The sequence below is a fragment of the Candoia aspera genome, chromosome 8 (assembly GCF_035149785.1).
Source record: "Candoia aspera isolate rCanAsp1 chromosome 8, rCanAsp1.hap2, whole genome shotgun sequence".
In the NCBI taxonomy this organism is placed as follows: Eukaryota; Metazoa; Chordata; class Lepidosauria; order Squamata; family Boidae; genus Candoia; species Candoia aspera.
This window is the reverse complement of record NC_086160.1, coordinates 22,146,762-22,169,449: the sequence shown is the minus strand read 5'-3', so window position 1 is coordinate 22,169,449 and position 22,688 is coordinate 22,146,762. Positions and strand designations below refer to the sequence as shown.

At 37.6% G+C, this 22,688-nt stretch overlaps 1 protein-coding gene across 1 annotated transcript; it reads right to left on the bottom strand.

Annotated features, from left to right (window-relative positions):
* Positions 1-1,842: 1,842 nt before the first annotated feature.
* Positions 1,843-22,299, bottom strand: MTNR1A (melatonin receptor 1A). The gene is made up of 2 exons (XM_063309960.1): positions 22,119-22,299; positions 1,843-2,711 (listed from the first exon to the last, which is right to left on the bottom strand). The coding sequence occupies exons 1-2, from the start codon at positions 22,297-22,299 to the stop codon at positions 1,843-1,845; spliced, it is 1,050 nt and encodes a 349-aa protein (XP_063166030.1).
* Between the last annotated feature and the right edge of the window lie 389 nt (positions 22,300-22,688).

Here is a 22,688-nt window from a genome sequence, read left to right as displayed (position 1 = left end):
GGATGAAGTTGCTTGTGTTTCCCAGGGAAAATATTCATGGAGGGTATGGTTCTTGGGTTAATATATGTCCTGTTACCTTGAACCCACTTTTATTCCAAGGGTTATTCAGAGAAAAAAATATTTTGTTAACCAGCTTTACCATGAATATTTGTAGTATGTAAATCATGTACAATGAACCTGGGCTACAACTACCCCAAGAAATTTGTGAAAAACCAGGTATTATTAAGATGATTTAAAAAAAACATTATAGGAAAACCATGTCTGTTCATTAAAATTAGTTCATGCTCTTATTTCAGGAATTATTTATTAGAAAAATTGTTTCTGGTTCATACACATTTTGTTTCTACCAAGCCTTGGACCACAATGTTTATACATTTTTGTTATATTGTAAAAGGGAGCAACTTATAGATTACAAATTTATAATGCATTGGACCTTGTAATTTTACTGAAGTTGATTCTATGAAAACAGAATTTGTTCTTGAAAACTAGCTATCTTCAATTTTTAAAATATTAAAAGAGTTACAAATAGTCATGAACCCATTTTAGGAGATTCCATCTGATTAATCATATGCATATATTTAAAGTTTCTTTTAAAAAAAAACACAGAAGAAACATTATATAATAGATAATTAAAATTACTGCTTTATTTAAAGTTTGTTAACTCACCAATATACTGTAAATATATTAAGTAACTTTATAATGAATGCAAATGCATTAATATTAAAACACCAAATCAGAATGTGCTGTTAATTTTAACAAAATTCCATCAAAATTATGGGATAATGTTTGATTTGAATATGTCAATATTTTATTATGTTTCCACAATTTTAATAAAACATTTTATTATCCAAAATAAAATGGACATATGGTTGTAACCTTAAGTTAAGGATACCACCCCCTTAAGGACACCCGCTCTAGAGCATAAAGAAAAATCTTCTCTCAATGGAGAAACAAGGGATCTCATGCACTTTCCAGCATTTTTAAGAGCTCATCCAGCTCTTATATCTGAAGAAGCAAGAAGGGAAAGGATCTTGAAGTTTGTCTTAGGAAGATCAAAGGAGGCTTTGTATCAAAAGCCTTTCTGGTTCTCCAGTTATTGAGGATGGAAGTTGAGTTAGATCTGGAGCCAAGTAATGCAGTTCTCTTGGTTGAAGCAAAGAGGAGACTCAATCTCCCAATCTCCTCATTTTTTACCTCCTCTGCATGTAATCCTCATCATTTACAACAGAGACTTCAGTGGAGAAGCTGTGTGTACTCACAGAACCTTTTCTAGGGATAGCAAGTGTTGGAAGAGGCTGTGATAAGCATAGGAGATCAAAGCAATAAGTTTATTAGTTTTAATCCACCTCTAGGGCTAATCTAAATTACAGAAATAATTTATAATGATTTGTTTTATGATTCTGTAATAACCCAAAGCTGTATACCCTCATTTACCCAACTATAAGCCTTTATGAATTCAATGAGCTTACACCAGAAAGACTTGTGTAGGATTGCACTATACATTTGTGGTGTCACCGAATTACTGGAGATTATCCAATTAATGTCAGATGTAACTCTATTGTTTTCTTAACTATCCCCATTGACATCAATGGTTTTCAAGTATCTTTGTTGAGATCATACCTGTTGTGTGTAATATCATACATAATGTTATAGTAGAATCTTTATGTAATTACTTACTTTAGTTCCAAAATGTTGTGCATATAATCTCATCTAAATGCATATGTACACGTAAGGATCCATGTATTGTAACAAAAGTTGAACAGTAGGGCCAATACGTGGATTTAATACTTGAGTGTCATGTATTGTAATATTTAGTAATTGTCAGTAACTTGATCTGTCCTTTCATACTGAGCCAACCGTCACTACATTGTTTTTTGTGAGCAGGGGTGAGAGCTTGCTTTTCATCCTGTCTGCAGCATCATTAGAACTGTCCTGGAACAAAACTTTTCTTGCACAAATTGTCCTAAATATTAGTTTATATTCTTGTCGGAAGTTCTGGTTTAGAAGTCCATAAATGATAGCATTAAGGCAACTGTTGAAGTACGCCATGTAGTAGCTAGAAACAAACAACCACTCTGGAATCTTGGAAATGATTGTTTCTGGACTGACAGCCACAGCGAGGCCGATGAAATTTAATGGAGCCCAGCAGACTGCAAACAGTACAAAGACTACAAACATGGAGATAAAGTTCCTGAAGTCATGGGGCTTTAGCTTAGGTCTGAAGTCAGGTTTAACTCTTCTCCGTACTTGGATAACTAGGATCCATATTCTCAGGTAACAAAATGTTACTATAGTTATTGGAAGCATGAAATGAAAAAACACTACTGCTATGGTGTATGTGGAGCTCACTGACTGGGAAAATGTACATGAATAAATCCTAGCATCATACTGAAGGGATCCAACAAAAAGGTTGGGCACAATGGCAACAAAAGTCAAGGTCCAGATTAGAATGACATAGCAGACAGAGGTCTTTTCACTGTACAACTTGCTGTACTTGAGGCTGTGGCAGATGTAGCAATAACGATTAATAGCAATTCCAGTAATACTGAAGATGGATCCAATAACACTTAGACCCATAAGAAATCCACTGAGTTGGCAGTGTATATATCCAAGGTTCCAGCCATTATGAAAGATAGATGTCAAGACCAGAGGATATGGGTAGACGGCTACGATCAGATCAGCAATAGCTAGGTTGACAACAAAAACATTTCCTGAAAAAGAAACATAATACATTGATAAATAACTTACAGTAGTTTTTAACCTCAAAGTTACATAGAAGCTGAATCGAAGATCGAAGTCTGTGTGATTTTGTGTGCATGTATATACTCATTTCCCCCATGAGAAATTCAACCTATTATGAATTCAACCCATTAGAGCCATAACAGAACCCATTTTGATCATAATAAAATGTTTGATACAGGGAAACATGCACACACACAAACACAGAGTCTCATAATTCATAGAAACTCTAAGTGGTTGATGCAAGTTAGACACTACTGGTCACTTATTTGATGATATTATAAAGACTATGGAAGTTTGTTATTAGTACTTAAAGATATTAATTATTGTAGATACTGTACATGCAATCTGTTTAAGGTTTTAGGAAAAAAAATCCAAAATCTGCCGCTACATATATATAAGAATTAAACAATGACTCAACATTTCTGTAATAATAAAGTAGTGAAAACACCAAACTGAATGTCACCATAGAAATCTTTTGAGGCTCAAATATCCACAGACACACAGAAAGTATTTGTGAGGGACACAAAAGAAAATATATATTTTTAAAAAAAATAGTGTAGAAAAATCCTTAGTTTCATTAAAAAGGAGATCTCATATTGGGAGAAATTACAAAATCTAGATCTCAGAAATTCACTGAATAAAGAAAAACATAAAGGCAAATTACATAAAAAAGTTATTTTAAGAATTAAAGTTAATAGCTGCATACATTAGATGAAGCTGAGTATATTTTTGAGTTTAGTGAAAGCTGTAAATGAAACTTTAAAAAAAAACAGTTAAAAATCCAATGGATAAAAATATAGTCCTGCTAAAATATAGAAAATAAATAAATAAATAAATAAAAATAGTAAACTGGATTAGATTTATTCTATTCTAATTACTTGAACATGTGTACCGAAAGCTTTCTACACAGAGATTGATATCTCTAATAGAATAGAGTTTGTTTTCAACTATAGGAGTGAAATAATGAGAACAAAGGGTACATTTGGTACATGAAATTCTATTTGCAACCATAATTAAAAATATATCCTGCTAGAAAACTGACATGTTTCTTTTGTTAAAACTAAGCAAGTAGCTACTCTCTTAGCAATAGATTCAGTTTACTGTTACAGTTATGCAGAAGAAATTTTTTTATGAAGTTTTGCAAGAATTTATTTCAATGTATACAATAATTTATTACATGCATGCAGCCATAGCCCTTACGTCCATTAATATTACACAATTTAAAATATAATTAAACAGGAAGCCTTAATTCACCACTGGTTGCAGACCATGAAAGTTATCACTTAACTTTCATTCAATCTAAACTAATCTTTTGTATACGTAGTCCTCACTTAACTACCATAATTGGGATTGATATTTTGGTTGCTAAGCGAAGCGGTCATTAAGCAAATCTGACCCAATTTTATGACCTTTTTGTAGCAATTGTTAAGTGAATCACCACAAGCATTAAGTGAACCATGTGGTCATTAAGTGAATCACATGGTCCCCCATTGATTTGCTTGCCAGAAGCCAGCCAGGAAGGTAAAAAATGGCAATCATGTGATCATGGGACACTGTGATGGTCATAAATGCAAACTGGTTGCCAAGCAAATCACTAAACACAATTGCTCCTTCCCCTTATATTAAAAGAAAAAGAACTATATAAACCTGCAAATCAACTTCCCTCCAAAAAAAACATTTATTTAATTATTTCCTTCCTACCACTACTCTATATATTTCTGTCCACTATAATAGAAATCACACTATAAAAACATTTTAATTGTTCACTTTTATAATTAATAATACTATAACAATCTATTAAACCTGAAACCAAGCAATTATTATGATACCTTATAAATCTTAAAAATCAAACAAACCTTAAAAAGCAATCCAGTAAATCTTAATCCAAACCATTAAAGAAAAATGAAAAAATACAAGCCTTAATATCAATCTAAATAAACATTCTTAATTCTTTACCCCACCTCAGAATATACCAAAACATTTGCATATCTCCATGTTACACATAAGGCATTTTTCATACAGAAATCAAACAGCCCAACTGCCTCTCTTAGAAGCTCAGACTTCTCAGCAAAAAATGTCCCACAGAACAGAGCTTCTTCTTTCCCATAACATTCCATCAAAAAAACCAAAAACAACTCCATTTGCAATCTGCAACTCAGACTGTCAACACCAAAATGTAATTGTTGCCTGGCATTTCAACAAAAGTTTTGATCTCACTGTCAGTACAAACATCTCTTTGTTAAAATCTTCATCTTCTTCCACAACGTCCTCAGCCAGCTGATATTTTCTGCAATGTTCTAAGTATATTGCAGAATAGCTTAACAGGTATCATAAAAGATCTGTTTGAACTCACAGAGAAGCTCACAACGGAACTCTGAGAAAGTCTCCTTGAAATCCTCCATGTTTCAGGCAGTAGGTTATGGTACCCCCTAGATACTTGACTAGTGGGAGTAGGAGTTAATGAGTTAATGGAAAATCTCTGTTGTTGACATAAGAGAAAGTATGCTAACAAGCAGCTCCCAGGCAAAGTGGAAACAGAATGCTGAAGATTCAAAACAGCAGATTCAACATGTAGAAAAATATTAAATCCTTCAAATTCAATACAAAAATAATAACAGTGAGACAATTATTTATTCTCAGTCCTCCTCAATATCCACAAGCCAAAGCTTAAAAAAAATTGAAAATTAACCCCCAAAATAATGATAAGCACCTAAAGTGATCGCTTCTCCTTGCTGTAGAAAGTCTCTCTTAGGGTACGTAACTTAAAAATATATATAAATTGGGTGATTTAGAAATGGGGTGGTTTGACCTAGTGTCCCTTTAAGGCTACAGCATGGCTTGGAAATGCTGATATCGCGGGCTCCTGGCGGCTTTTACCCAATCGGCGTGAATGCTGTTTGCGATTCTCAGGCAACAAGTCGCTGTTCCAGAGGGCAAATGGGATCATTCCAGACGGGATTCATTGTTACAGCATTCCTGACAAATGACCATTGTTGAAAAACTGTTAACCTGAAGTCCAACCAAGTCTGTATTTTTGTAATTTAAACAATGGATTCAACTGTATATTTTGGAACAATATGAACAATTCTGGCTGGTCCACTATGTGACAGCCATTCAGATACTTAGCTATCATGTCTCCCCACAGCCATCTTTTCTCCAGGCTAAATATACCCAATGCCTCTAAGCATTTCTTTCCTTCCAGGTCCCTTACCATCTTGGATGCTGTCCTTCAGAAATGCTCCATTAGGTCAAGATCCTTCCTAAGATGTGATGCCCAGAGCTGGATATAAAACACTAGGTGTATAATAGAATGTAGTATAGAAATAACACCAACTTCTATTGTTTTTGACACTATGATTACATTAATTACTAGGATTGCGTTTGCATCACAATGTTGTGATATCCAGAACCTTCTGCGTGTATTACTTCCCAATATAGTTCCTTCCATCCTATAGTCATATAGTTATACTGCTTCTTAGCTAAGAGCTATGGATTTAGAAAGTCAGGCTGGGAACAGCAAATATGAATAAAATATTATGAAGAAATATGATTCTAATGTAAAAGTTTAATTTTTAACAGGTGTAACTTTGATAAATCCATTATTTCTACTGCAGAAAACACTGACCATTTAAAAGTACCAGCTAACTGAAGAACATTGCAAAACTGTTATGAGGACATGTACTAACTGATTTAAATGATGAAATATACTTTCTGATAGAAAAATTAAATTAAAATCACAAACATTTTAATATGCTTCCAGTCTCCTTAGAACTGGGCTGCAGATTTTGCTCCTGGCATTTAAAATTACAACTCTCTGTAACATCTTGGTATTTCGCTAAAGGACTTACAAATAATTCACTGCTCTGCATATAGAAAGATTATTGCCTGTTGCTCCTGACATTGCAAATGAACAAAAAAGCATTTATAAGAAAGATATATGAGAAACTTTAACTGCGGTCTTGATAAAAAGAACATTTAGAAATTCTGAATAAGATGCTGAACACATGATGTTGTCAAGGTAACCTCATCTTGAATTATAGGACTTTTAGCCCCTTTAGAGATAATCAGGGAGTGAAGATGCACATGACAAAAACAAAGTTCACTAAATGTTTTTTTCTGTGGTCTGAGAATTCTTGCTGATTTTAACTGAAAGGATGGACATGGAAATCAATAACTCAAAATGTTGCTTCAGCCATCTGCCTTTCCCCCAGAGTTAATGTGGGCTGACCTTTCTTTTTTCATCTTTAAAAGTTCCATGCACACATTCATTGTGCATGTGGTGATTTGGATGCAAAAATCCATCCCTTTAGTAGAAAAGATATTTAGAACACAGAGAGAAGTTAGTACTCTGGCATTTAAGCAAATAAAGAAAGGGGTTGTCTGACATTAATCTATTTTTTAAAAAAATCATTTTATTCCCTGGTAGAGAATGAAATAATCTGCTGCAAACATCAGCACTAGAAAGGCAGAAAATAAGAAACACAGACAGGATGATTTTGTTCGACGTGATGTAGTTTTAACTTTCATTAACACCCCTCTTAACTCCTGTTGATTTTAACTGGCCAGTTACACATGCTTAGAATTACAGAATTTGGAAGAGCCGCTAAAATTCATTGAATCCAGTATGCACTTGCCAAAAGGAATCTAAAACTTGAAAACCTACCTGAAAATTTCTAGTAAGGGGCACCACCATTGTCTAAATAATTGGTTCCACTGTCAGTCTGTCACTACTGTTAAATAACTGTTCACTCAATTTACTCATCATGACCTCTGAGGCAGCAGAAAACAACAAATGCCTAAATACTCTCATTGAAGTCAGTAACAGTAACTGCCTTTTAGCTGAAGCTATTGAGAAGACACAAAGAAATCCTGTTTCTATCACTGATTCTTAATCAGAGCCCAAGTCAAAGTTTGCATTTCTTTACATTTCATATAAACTCTTAATTAAGCAGACTGTACATAGAATTTAAAAATTACTCAGAAGCCAAAGAAACCTTAGCACACTTTAACATATAATATGATTAGAATGAATCAGATAATTTAAATGTATTTTATAAAATATGAAGTCTTTAACATATATGAAACCACTGGGGGATGTTATTCCTTGTTCATCATCAGTGAAAACTGATGATACTCAGCTATATATTGCCACCTCAGGCCAAGCCAAAGATGGATATTAATAAGGTTTAAACTAAGTCCCAGCTAGATGTTACTTTACTTAGATATGGTTCCAGTGTTTAGGTATGGATGGGATGAGCAGCTCTGCAACTTGGAGATCCTTTTGGATTAATAAATCATGCTAGAAAAGCAGATGGAAACTGTGGTTGGTGCACACTGTCACATGATCTACATTGGCCTGCCTTTCAAAACAACTTGGAAAGTGCAGTTGATCAAAATGTGGCAGCCAGGATGTGAGTGGAACACCAGTGTTCATATCCTTTATTAGTTACCAGTAGGTTTGAAGAACCAATGTATGGTGTAGTTTTGACCTATATAGCCTTATATGATTTGGCTCCTCCAAACAGAAGCTGCCTGGCCCATGTGTGCAGAGAGGGAGGTGATGCTCAGGACATGACCCCAGAGGAGGACCTTCTCTGCAGTGGTTCTCAGTGGCACCATCTGCCCTGTGGCACAACATCTCCCAGGTGGCCTCAACCCTGTTAGCCTTTCACAAGGCATTGAAGACCTGACTGTTTCCCCAGGCATATAGGTGATGATGCTAACTGGGGTTATTGTTTATCCTTGGGCAATGGAAGGGTTATATGTGGTGGGGTTTTGTGTCTTAATCTTGTAAACTGTCCAGAGTCACTTGTGTGAGATAGGTAGCTATATAAACCATACAGCACAAACAAACAAATAAATAAATAAATACTCTAAGATCTATTTTATTTATTTATCTATTTGACAGCCTATACATTCCAGCCTATGCTTGCTTTTTAATCATTAGTAGATATTTCCTTTAACTGTTTTTAGCTTTTTTTCCTTAAAATATTTGAGATATTGATTTTGAACACTGTAAGCCACCCTGACAGAGTCATATGCACTGAATGGATATAATCAAAATTGATAAAGAAGCAAACAAATCTGATTTTAAATGCCTTTCATCCTTGGCAGTTTAATTATGAATATCCACAGACATAAACCACGCAGTATTAAAATAATTGCACTGTGAATATGCTGTCTGCATGAACAACCTTCAGTATTTCACCTGCTTGGAATTCCGTGCCTTGAATGCAAAACTGCTTCACAGGAACATCTTTCTGTCGTATTTGTAGCAAATGTCCACACTTACTGTAGGCAAGTATCATCAAATGATGATCCCATGGCTGATGTCTTTTTTTCATTTCTTCTTTTAAAAATGAAGATGCATTTATTAAAAGTGTTCATATGCTACACTTCCAAGGAAAGAAGAAAATGACTCAAGGCAGTTTATAAGTAATACAAATAATGATAAAAATGCACAGTAAAAGGCGTGGCATCTATAGTTTGTTTACATTTTTGTTTGCTCTATACCAAGAGCATTTTGCATAACCAGTCATTTAATACCAACATATGCTTCATCACAATTCCCTTCATGTTGGTAAACAGATTGTAAATCATGACTTAGTTCTATTTTTTACTTACTTGACACAAGAAATGGGCTAATAAATTTTTATTTGATATTTCAGTTGATTAATGTTATGATTCATCATTTTCAAGGCCAATGGAATGTTCAAAGAATATTAGCAGTGCAGTCCTATTCATATCCAAACAATAAGGTATGAACAGCAATTTTCCGTGCCATGATGAATCTATAATCTGCAAAAATCTGGAACCTGAATGAAGACCAAGCAGCACATAACACTCTTTATTAAATCCCTTTAAGAATCTCCACCATATTAAAGATAAACTAAGAAACAAATTTGTCTGTAAGTAAAACGCTTTTCCTCTTCCAACCTTTTACCAAATGTAGCACCTCATCTCTTTAATTTTAAATGTAATTCTTATTAAAAATGAAAGGACTGAGGCATTCACCTAATAATCCCCTGAGATTTCATAAAGACTCACACTTTGAAACCACCTGATGGAGAAATCACCTTAGGAAATTATTCAAGGGACTTAAAGCAGTAATTCTGAAAGTCTTTTTTGCTCTCTTGGCTCACACTTTACAATATACGAAGCAGGCTGCTCTACACTGATAAGCCATTGCCCCATGAAGGTAGAAAGGGAAATTAATTCGGTGATTAGGTCAGTGTCAACTAATCACACTTGATAAGAAGCCAGATATGCAATAATGTGGATTTTATTTCTCACAAAGCAAAAAATGTCTACCTAAAAATGCTATAATTCAATTCAAAGTTACAATTTTCTCTTCTGATGCATTTATCTTAAAAGTGAAAGTGTTACAGAATGAAAATGAAAATTAAAAGGAGGTAAGTTTTTTGTCCTCACCCCAGTGGCCCAAAGTATATGTTATGGCAACATACCTATCCCTTTCAGTAAAGCTCTGCCTCTTCCATGTATCAGGTGGGACAGGTGAACAAAGGCAGGTAATCTTATTCTTATCTGAAGGTCACACTTCCAAGTTTTATTTGGGGTGGGGACTATAGAGTGGCTGATGAAACAGTGCAAGCATCCCATTTTTGTGGGGTTGGGACAAGGCTATGTTTTGAAAACTTACAGCCCCAAATTAGTGGTTTTGCCACTGTCCTGACCTGGAGCTTCTTGGACAGCCGCAAAACTAGCAGCTGGAGGACTCCATGAAACTTGAAAATCAGGCTTCCCATCCCTAATTTGTAGAACCAATGGGGAAACTGTTTTCTTTCCAACTGTGAGAGATTGTGGTGAGGCTGGAAAAGTGTTGGGACACCCAACAGATAAGAGAGATGTTCGGAGTGTCCACACGGTGTGGTCAAAAAAGTCAAGCTGGCAGCTGTGACAAGGCAATCAAAGCTCTGCCTGTTTTTCTGCATGTCACAGGCATGTAAAGTAAGGCACAGCTTCAATTGCACTGTCACAGTGACCATCTAGCAGTTCAGCATGATGTATCATAGGTGATACCTATCTTTGACCTAGCCATAGACAGTGTGGAAATCTTGATTTATTGAAGTTGAAATCTTGAGGTCCAGATGGGACAAAACAAGCTTAACTTAAACTTTAGTTTAAGAAATGGTCCCTATCAGTTCCATTTTTATTTCAGCCCCTGAAGGAGAAGGTCCGTGATTTGAGGGGGTCCCTTTGGGCTCATGATACTTCTGAATGTGCAGATGGAGGCCATGGTGAAGAGAGTTTTTGTCCAGCTTTGTCTGATGTGTTAGTTGTGGCCCTACCTCACCATACCACCTTACAACTTGACTATGATGTGCTGTACATGGGCTGCCTTTGAAGATTACTTGGAAACTGCAGATGGTGCAAATACATCAGCCCATTTATTGGTGGGTGACAGCCACTGTATTGTAGTCACATAACACCTGTATTAGAGGTTATGCAGCAGCTCCCAAGAAGTTTTCAGGTGCAACAGAATTGATCCTGTCAGTATGGTTTGCCATTTTGGGGAGATGAGGGACCCAGAAACAGTACTTTTCTGTAATGATCTTATATTTTATGGAATAGTCTTCCTCCATTCCTAGAGCCTAGGGCTGGTATCCACCAATAGCTTTCCAAAAATTGATTAAAGATTAATTCTTCTGGAGAGCTTTTGGAGAATGCTGCAGTTTGATGCCACCTATGGTTATTATCACTCATGGCTTATTTGTTTATATCTTATCTTGTTATATATTTAATGCTTTTATGAAGTTAACTACCAGGAATATGTTGTTGATTACAGATATATACAAAACTAATAAATAAAAATAAGAATGTTATCCCAAGCATATTCCTATCTAGAATATGAATACATTTTGGGTATATCCCATTTATTCCAATGTGATCTATCAGGAGAAAAAAAATTATAGAAATTTTTGTTTTCTTTTGTTAGAGAGCCAGTTTGGTCTAGTGGTTAAGGCACCAGGTTAGAAACCAGGAGACCGTGAGTTATAGCCCTGCCTTAGGCATGAAAGCCGGCTGGGTGACTTTGGGCCAGTCCCTCTCTTTCAGCCCACAACATCAGGCTCAGGCGACAAGCTGGTCAGTTAATTCCTGTCGCAACCAACAGATCAACATTTGGTTGATCTGGAGAAAAAAAAAAGGCAGACCCTGCACCTGTGGAAAAAACGCTAGGAAGGAAAAAAAAGGTTTTTGTCATCTTTCAATATGATGTCACATTCTTTAGTGAGCAATCAGTGAACAGTTTCCCTTTCAGAAAGATAAATACTTTCATAAAGAGAGTGCTGCATCTCATTAGGATATAACTGGAACTAAGACTGTGATCCTATGCTCATTTACTTGGAAGCAGATATCTCTTTATAGGATCAGGTTGTACCTTTAGGAATAAATTAAGGAGACTGAATTTTAAAAATTAAAAGTCTCTAAAGGAAAATGAAGAGTCGGTGTTTAGCATTGAAGTATTAACTATGATTCTGCAGTCAACATTGATACTGAATCAAAAACATAAAAGGTGAATTGGAAGCCTGGCCAGAACTAAATTTATATTTTTTCCAACTGAAAAGTGCAGATTAGCAATATTCAATTTATATTACCCATGATAAAAAAGCAAAGGAACTGCCAACAAACATATATATTAACTACTGCTACCACTTCTATCAGAAAGTTCCATGGTTGCTGTTTTATAATGTTAGAAAAAATTGGAACAGAAAAAAGAAGACAGTTAAAAATGTAGAAACATGTCACATGAAAGGGCACTTATATGTGAAGACTGGGAAGGAAGTCAGAAAGAAAGGGCACCATACAAGAAATGCCACTATTTCATCCAGCTCTCAGATCTGAAATCCAGCAGCTGATGGAACAGCTTTTCCTAATTCAATATCTTTCAGACATGCCAGACCTACCACTTCCAGAATTCCCACTCAGCATGGCAGAGTGGCTGGGAATTCTGGGAATGAAGACCTCAAAAAATACGGAAGGTACTAGGTTGGGAAGGTTTGATAAAAATAAGGAAACATAGCCTCATTTCCCATAAATGTTGGAAAAAAGTACCTTTATATTTAATTGGTTTTGTAACTATTATGATACAAGTTTCACAAAGAATGGCAACAATGTTTCTGAACTATTTATTTTTATGCTCCACCTGCAAAGAAATTTAACATGCAGTTCTATACACACCTACTGAAAAGTAAGTCCCACCAAAGATGTTGGAATTACAGTCTATGGTAGCTACCTCCCACCCCCTCAATGTATGCAATGGCTTACCCTTCATGCTACCTGATGTTAGGCAACTCTGAAATACAAATGTTCACTCTCTTCTCATTAGATCCTGAGTTTGCATGTAAGTAGCTGGTCTTCTAAAAGTGAAAATGTGCTTCTGATGGTTCAGATGTCTCCTCCATTTTTGCTCCAAAAGACATCTGCAATAATGACAAGGACTTTTTTACTTCAGGATTCAAGGCAACAATCAATATAATTTTTTATGACAAGGATAGCAATAAAAAAAATTGGAAATCTACTTCAGTTTAAAAATAAGGCACCAGAAACTATGAGGGTAAAAGTGACAATTTGATTATCTATCTGAAGTGGTTAAAATCTAGCATCTGGCCTTTTGTCTTCCAACAAGTATTGATGCAAAAAAAGAGGCCCTTTATTAATTAATTAAACTGCTATTCAAAATTTCACATTTGCTTTAGAAAAAAATAATATTCAGTTCTGCAAATGCCAGCCAGCAGGATCTGTCTGTAATTTCAAACGTAGACTTGAATTTGCTTATTAGGTCTTTTCTTTGAACAGTTGATTAGTATTAACTTAAAGCCAAGCCCTGCAATCAACAGAATCATATGATGCAGCTCTTATTTACAGTACCGAAGGTAGAGTGAGATTTGACGCACACAGATATGAAATCATTTAAATAGGAGACATCCCACTTACAATCTAAAAAGGTACCCATCAATGAATGTTTATCATGTGATCCTGCTGATTGTAGGCTACATTTTGAAGGCTGTACAAAGCAGTCAAAAGGTGAACTTCACAAGACTTGCAGAGACAGCTGGGAATAGCTTTCAATGCATTCCACCTGATCCTTGAAAAAAATGTGGCTTTAATGATTCAAAGAGCAATGCATTGTCATGCTCCCATGTGTCAAGAAGCACTCTTCTGAATCCTTTGTGCATCCAGGGTATGCTTTGACTCATGTTTCTATTTCTATTATTTATGAAGCCTTGGTGCATACATCAACTTACGGTTTGCCAACTATAATTCATAAACTAAGAGCTGGCCTTAATCTTTCCAGGGGTCATTTACTCTCTTCCTCCTCATCTTTCACTATGGTTAGATCACAACAGATTTAAACCTTTAAATCAAGTTGGGAGTAGTTTTGCAAACTAGTAAAAATACAGCCCTTATTAGAGTTAACCATGATTTGGGTTGATCCAAATCTAGTACTAAACTATGCCTAAGAGTAACTGAGAGAAGAGAAAATTTGCACAAGCGGGAAATGGAGAAAAGGTCAGAAGTGAATGTTCCAAAGCTGCTTTCTAATATGAAAGCCATATATTCAAGACCCAGGATTTTGTTTATATTTATTCCAGTAAAGTTTGAGTAACAATGATCTTCCATATCTAAGAAGGAGGTTAACTTACTCATTCACCCCCCAACGTGCTGAGATTGATTAACAGTCTTCTTGTTTTGGCCAGGAACCGTTTGGATTTGGTAATACCTTGAATTTGGAAATGATTCCAGTATCGAACAGATGTCCTGGGAATATCAATTCCCAACTTTGAATTCTGCCCTGGAGAGCATTGTCGTTACAATAAGGAGGTGAATTAAAACAAGCAATAATTTGTGACTTCGGATATTTATATTCCAATGACCAATTGTACAGTAAAAGTGCCATGAAAGTTAAAAATTGGGATCTGGGCAAGGATTAAGATTGTTTTATATTTACAGCCAATAGTATGCAGAAGGAATGCAACAGACTGCTCTGAATAATAACACATCCAGATTTAATTTTTTTTAAAAAAAAATCCTGTTTCTGTAGTTGGGCTCAGAACTAATATTATATTCCTGAATATCAGTTTTACTACAAAAATATAAAATAAAATAAAAATAAATCAAAATTTGTATTTTAATTGGAGAAACATCTGGATAGAAAAAAATAGTTCACAAAACTTGTGCCAATTGAAGATGATAATATTTATCTTAGTATTTTGTAGCAGTTAATTCAAGCAACTCAGCTAGCTGTCAATCTGTGTCACAAGAAGTGATGACAGAAGAATGGATATTGCAACTGAAGGCAGCAATAGCACTCACTTCATCAAATACCAATAACTTAATTCTGTTGCACCAAAACTAGATGATTGTGTATATACTGTACCTATGACTAATTTGTTAAAAATATAAATAAATGATTATTCTTGAGAATGGGATTTGAAATTAGTCAATGCCTTTGTTCTTTATGCACTACTTTCTTTGCAGGAATAACAAAGAAGGCATAAGGATATTACTAATCATAGAAGTATCTAAATATGCTACACTCCAGATTGGTTGCATTTCAACTCTTATAATCCTCCATTGGCTAGATTAACTGGAAATGATGGGCCTTTAATTCCAGCTGAAAAGCAGGAATTTGGTGAGGGCTGTCCTAAATGTTTTGGAAATGGAATATGGATATTCAACTGCTAGTTGCTTCCCATATTCAGACAGCAAAGATTTAATTTCAAAGAATAGCCATATGTGATATGCTGCTAACTCATGCAGAAACCACTTTGTTACCAGCAAGACTAACGCATCATGCCAAATATTGAAACACTAGCCCCATCCAGGCTCTGCCAGGCCCTTGATCCCACTCTTATTTTTTGCAATTCCAGGAAGTCAGCACTAGAAGGAAATCTATCAAAACCTGCATCAGCTACAACATACTGCTAGGCTGTTCAGTTTGATCACTCTAAGTGTAGCCTTAGCCTAATTACTATTTAATTTTTGAGAAATTAGCAAACAAAATCTTCATAATTATTAAACTCTTAGCTCGATCTCTGATTATAAATTAGCAAATGCCAAATAAAACACAATAAGCACATGTGGAATCCTTTTTCCACCCCTGAATGGCAAAATATTTGAAATAACTATATCAATATTCCCTTCTATAGAAGAAACCACAGATATCCATGTAGGACTGTGTTACTGCTAGTTGTTTCTTTGCCTCCCCAGACAACCAGCTTACAGCTACAATGTACCCACATCCCATACCATAAACAGTACTCAAACATGTGCAGACCACATCATACGAGACAATATCCCATTATTATCATCATTGGATCTACCTAAGAAGCATATGCACCCCATAATTTTTTGATAAATGCACAACTGTCTACTTCCCCATGATGGCAGCAATTTCCTGCTCAGAGGAATAAGTGCATGTTCATTTGCCACAAATTGCCATGTATATGCTATGTGCACAAATAATTTCTACACTACAGTAATTTTGGATGTAAGCTGTCTTTCAGTGAAGTGCCTGTAATTTTCTTGCTTAGCTAAAGCATTGTATCAGCTTTGCAAGTAAGGGGGAGAAATGAAGTCCATGTCATTGCAGAAATAAAGATCGACTATCCAAGGATGGTCAACTTCAAGGGCTAATCTAATCTCAAGATAACAGTCTGTAACCAGATATTTTGTCAGGTCAACCAAACCTTTTCATCAGCAGAAAAGCTGTATAATAAAAGTTGTGGCATCATCCTGTAACTTCACAGTTATGGCATAAGTATGTTGGGACACGTTCAGTTCTTGATGTATGAAAATCTAACAGGAACATACATCAAATTGTGGGGTCTCTACAGTATATACATAATTTGAATTTTTCTTCTTTTTAGAGTGACTATAATTTGCTGGAAAATCAAAATGCTTCATGAAACTGATGCCCCATTTTGCCTTCCTGGGCCATCCCTGGTTTACACCAATGGCAACTGTAGCTTCTCTTTCACACTAAAGTCAGAGTGAATTACTGTAAGAAACAATATAAGGAATACTTCCAAGAACAGTAATGTAGATGATTGTTGGTCTTTTTTGCTGTCTACCACATAGCCAATGCACAGAGAGAGCATACATTAGAAGACTGCCAAATTCTAAGTATATGAGAGGGATACATCATTCTAACAAAATAAAGTATTGTTCTATAATGTTATAATGTTCTGCAAAAAGGCACCACTCCTACCTACGGCTAACTCAAGGAATCATGCTGATCAGTCAAATGAAGATACGCTTAATAATTCACACACATCAGAATTCTTATGCCTTCTGTGTATGTTTTGCAAGTTACAGAAAAAGTCCAACAGACATAAAGGACAACAACGAGCCCATCTGGTGAATCTTTTTTTCCTCCCCAAGTAACTGTCAGCTGTTACAATCCATTCTAAGGAAGTAGCACATTCATATGTGTATTACTGCGTGTATTTCTTCTGTTTCTGTTCCTCTTCTTCTGCCAATTAAAATGAATTGGGTAGGACATACATTCAAGACTTCTTTGTATAAAGAAAGATCATGTGGCTAGTCCAAACAAACACAGGGTGGATCACAGTTACGTGTCTGTTAGATTCTGTTAAATCCTAGAAGTTTTAGATGAAATGTGTTACCATCAAGTATATTCAATAAAAAAAGAGTCCTAGCAGTCACATCACCAGTTTCTTGGTCTAGAAGAGCAGCTATTGAAGCCAAGCCTGTGGCTATGAAGATGTCCTTTATATCTCAACATATTTACTTTCTTGAATACCAGTCTTTGGGAGGCTGAGGCCTCTGATTTGAGCTCCTCAGCTCTGGTTACTAAAGTTCTGACTGCTGTGCAAAATAGACTGAATTGTCAAGGTCTTTTGGTGACCTTATCTACAGTGCACAGCCATTTCTCTTCCCCCTCTCCCAAAAGCCAATAAAAGAAATCTGGATATCTATGTTGTCCTTTTCTTCAGCCATTTGGTAACACAATGGAAGGAATGAAGAAACATAGTATGATTTCCCCAAGCCATCACTTCCAAGTAGCCTTAATCAGTTTGTCTTCTTTGCAGAGAAGAAAAGCTGATCCTCACTGATTTACATTTTCTTCAAGAAGCATCTTCATTCATCATCTGATCTATGTAAGATTTCTATCATGTGTTGAGGTTTTTCATAAAGAAAATGTCAGCAAGTAACTGTGATAATCAGCCAGATTCCATGTTTATTATGCAAAGAGTTATATTTTCTTCACAAGTAATAAATTAAAAATACAAAATACACACATACACATACATATAAACAATATATATATATTGTCTTAAATGTATTACACAGCAACCAGAAACTTAAAAGAAAATCCTTGCTCACATACACATCAGCACAAATAATACTGTGCTCGATATATATCCTATATCCTTTTTCATTTGTGTAATATCAGTAGAATAGAGAATTCATGTTGTTTGATGTGTTTCTTTTAACAGTATTCTCATGACTAAAAAGTTACACAAGATATCTAAAGGAATAACTAAATACCCCGGAGTTCAGAGTTTGTAATAGTTACAGCTGAATGCTAGGTAAAGGTAAAGGTTTCCTTTGACGTAAAGTCCAGTTGTGTCCGACTCTAGGGGGCGGTGCTCATCTCCGTTTCTAAGCCTTAGAGCCAGCGTTGTCCGTAGACATTTTCCGGGTCGTGTGGCCAGCATGATGACACGGAACACCGTTACCTTCCCGCCGAAGCGGTACCTATTGATCTACTCACATTTGCATGTTTTCGAACTGCTAGGTGAGCAGGAGCTGGGACTAGCAACGGGAGCTCACCCCGCCACGCGGTTTCGAACCGCCGACCTTCCGATTGGCAGCTCAGCGGTTTAACCCGCAGCGCCACCGTGTCCCCCAGCTGAATGCTACACTTTAGTTAATAATAATTATTTGGAACGAATCAGGCTTGCATTTTAAATCTCTTCTCTCAACAGCTCATCAGCTGCAAATGCTTTAGTAAAACAGCTTTGTTTTCCCCAAAAAGCATAATGGAAAGTTTAAACTGCCATTCAAGTAGAAAATACTTAACTTAAAAGACTTTAGGTAGATAACTTTAAGTTGCAATTCTATGGTATTACTCACTGAAATCAGTGGGTGATTTTTGATCATACAGTCATAGGATTGTGCTGCTCATTCCAATGGTAATTTCTTTATAATTATAAGACTTCCTTATTTTATATTGCATACAATTAGTCTGTTAGCACAGACTGCACATCCTTGACTGCACCAGTCAAAAGACAAGCAGAAAAGCAATACTTGAGATGAAGACAAATAAACAGACATGTGCAACAATGCTAGTGGGACATGGTGAGAAGTTCTCAACATGGCGGAGAAGAAGGAAGAAGTAGAAGCTTGTTTCTAGAAAAATACCAGCTGTAGTCTAGTCATCTCTCTCCTGACCACAATATCTCCCTCATAATCTGTAGACCTCAGGTAGTTTCATTCAGTGTCACACTAAAGCATTTTCTATGATCTTTTAGCCATGCATTATGCATAACTATAAACAAGTTTGTGCTATTGATATTCTGAATTACTAAGACCTACCCTTAAAATCTTGGCATATATGCCTCAAAACTGTAATTGCGAAGACTCTTGTGGCAATAGCAGAATGCAGAGGATAGCCTTTGTATTTCTGGAACTGCATTATGGAAGATTATAGCCTCTTCTGAGAAATATTCCCAAGGAAGTTCTCCTTAAGTTGAGTAGAATTTATTTATTTATTTGAAATTTCATCTCCCCCCAGAATTTGCTTCATCTAGTCCATCTACTCCGAAAGTCACTTTCTAAGATTATAAGCACTGGTTGTTCTCAACTATGTTACCTTGGATAGTCTAACCCATTGCCCTAGTATCTGCTGCAGCCCCCAAGCTCTACAGCTGTCCTTGATCATGCCTTGTGGCTAATAGAATCAGTGGTGCAATTTTATGCCATTTCTAGGTAGCAAATGCAAGAAAATTGGTGTGCTGCACTAGAAGAGTGTTAATATAAACATGAAATATATTACCCCTATCCATGAAAAAAATCTATACAAACATGGAATTCTTCCTATGCATTATCCAGTCCTACCCACTTTGCATCATTATGCCATTCCACCATTAGCACAGTCCAAAAGTATTTAGTGTGATTCTGACTACTAAACATTCTGATTCCCACTCCTGTTTAAGCTGAATCATGGAACTATAATATTCTTGCAAAAGTCAGAAGCGACTTGCAACCTTCCCTGCTGGCTTCCCCACTGATTTTCCTTGTGGAAAGCCAGCAGGGAAGGTCACAAGTGGCAATCACGTGACCTCAGGGGTGCTGGTACGGCCATAACTTCGAGGACTGGTCATAAGTACTACTTGTTCAGCGCCTCTGTAACTTTGAATGGTCACTGAATGAGTGGTTGTTAACCGAGGACTACCTGTACTGCATTTCTACATTATTTATCTGCCCCGAGAAACCCAATTTTCTTGTATGCATACATGGAATGCACTTGTGCTGATTTGCCCTGGGAGAATTGGTCCCTATGGCCTATTATTTTCAATATGAAAGTAAAACTTTGCTTCCACTTGGGTCTGTCCACCTGTCAGTACTGTAGAATGGATATCTCCATCCCATGCAGAAGAGGTGGAGCAGAAGCGGCTACAACAGAAGGACAAGAAGCGTTCTATAGTGCAAGTGGAAGTTCACTTTGGTATCGTGTTATTTAATATGGACTTCTGGACTCTAAACTCAACGAGGTAGTCTCCCACAAACAAACAAACGTAGGTGATCTTACTTTTATAACTCCCCAGACTGATGAAAAGAACAGTCAGCAAATACTCCAAACAAATACTATATCCTTTTATCGCAGTCTGGTTATGTAATAATTAGTTTGCAGTGGGGAAAGAGGTGATCCTGACTTATCCTAAAAAAACCCACAAATTCAGGAAAACACGGCGGCTTGTTAGGTGCTCTTAGGGCCACTCCAGTCATCCCGCTGGTCTCATTTGTCCAGGTTGTCAAAGTGCCAGGTAAGAACTAACATTGCATGTGATGCCCTTCAAAAGCTGGCAGGACAGTTCCTTTAGAGCAGGGATCCTCAACCTTGGCAACTCTAAGCTGTGCGGAATTCTGGGAGTTGAAGTCTGCACAGCTTAGAGTTGCCAAGGTTGAGGATCCCTGCTTCAGAGCATCAACTATAGATTGGCATTCCAGAAGGGGCGTGGACGTGCGTGCGTTTGTCTGCTTTGCTGACTCAATTCCCTGCAGGTGTTTTCCATTCATTCGCAAGCAAGTTTTTTTTTCTTAATGAAAGTTTAAAAAGGCACAACAGCTTTGAGTGCAAAGATTTAGAATACATGTGCACCAGCTGGTTCAACTCGATAAAGTGAGTAAAGAGAACACTTCCCTCTATTAGAACAATCATCGAGGAAGGCAGATTTGCTCGAGACTCTCCTCTTTAACAAACACACACAAGAAGAACAAAAACTCTGTTTAGCTGTCCGAGGGCCTCCCAATGAGTGGGGGAGCGGCCAAAGAGTTCATTAGCACTGAATTTGCTGCCCCCCAAACAGGCATGGCAGCAACATATTCACTTTGTACAAAAAAGCAGCTACTTTTCACCCTTGATTAATATGGCTTAAACAAGCATACCTCAAGACTCATACCGTATTGCCTCCTTCTCTTACCAGACTGCTTAACTGCACTCTGGCTAGATCTTACCCATGCCACTGAGCATGGAGGTCTAAATAACAGCCTAACAGCCTGGCTCTTGCTAAAAATCTCTATGTTTGCCTCTTAATTGAACATCCGAAGTGGAATAAAAATTCACATTTTTGTTTTTTATCCCAGTTTGAAGGTGATGCTCTGCATGGTGGGGGCCCAGGAATAACAGGTAGGGCAACCTGCAAACCTTGGGAAGCACACAGGAGAAAAGAGGGGGGGGCTCATCCGAGGGGCATGTCGTAGGAAGGGTGCCAACCCAAACTGCCCAGGAAAGGCTTGCCTGAGCTACTCGCCCTGCAGCCGCCCTGGGGAATCCGGAGAATCGAGAGTCCGGAGAATAAAAAGCGCGAGGCTTGATGGATCCTAGTTCTGCGTCCAGGAACTGCCAGCCCGATTAAACCAGGAGGGTGGGTAGGGGGAGGCTTTCTCGGCAGCGGGGAAGAAAGATGATGGGGCGCCTCACAGTCAGAAGGAAACGCCTCTATGACTTGCGGGGGACCGTTCCGAATACTGCCCCGGGCCGAGTGACCGTCCGCCCCCTCAACGCTCCCGCTGCTTCCCTCCTCTCCCCGGAGGCCCGTCCGAAGCGCGGCTGGGTTGGTTTGCGATATTCTTGCCACCCTCCTTCGGCTCCCGTTTCTCACCAGCGTTCCTCAGCTTCTTGTTCCTATACACGGACAGGATCACCAGGAGGTTGCCCAGCAGGTCTACCGCGATGGTGACGATAAGGACGGCGGCCAAGGCGGAAGCCACCCAAGGGGGCCTGTCCAAGGTGAGCTGGTTCTGCGGCCCGGAGCCATTCAGCCCACTCCCATTGACTGGCATGCTGAGGAGACTAGGAGCCGCTCACCGGACGCCCGTCCCTAGCCGACCAGAGTCATTGAATGAATCAATGAATCAATAGAATAAATCCCGGTGGGCAAATTTGGCCAGCAGAAGACCCCGCTCCTCCTTTCCTTCTGCTCTTCTGGGGGGAAAACGCTAGATGTATATGGGAGGGGTGGGGTGGGTCATAGCATCACCCCGTCTCATTTCCCTTTGGAAAAGGGCCGACCCGCCTCTGCCACCAGCGCCGAACACCTTTGCCACCTCCCATCGCGCGCCCCTACCTCGCTCACTTGCTCAGGCGGGGACATTTCGCCGAAGTGGGCAGGTGCCTCGGTAAGTTACTTTTATAGTCTCCCCCTCCTCCTCCTCCCTTCACCGCCCCGACG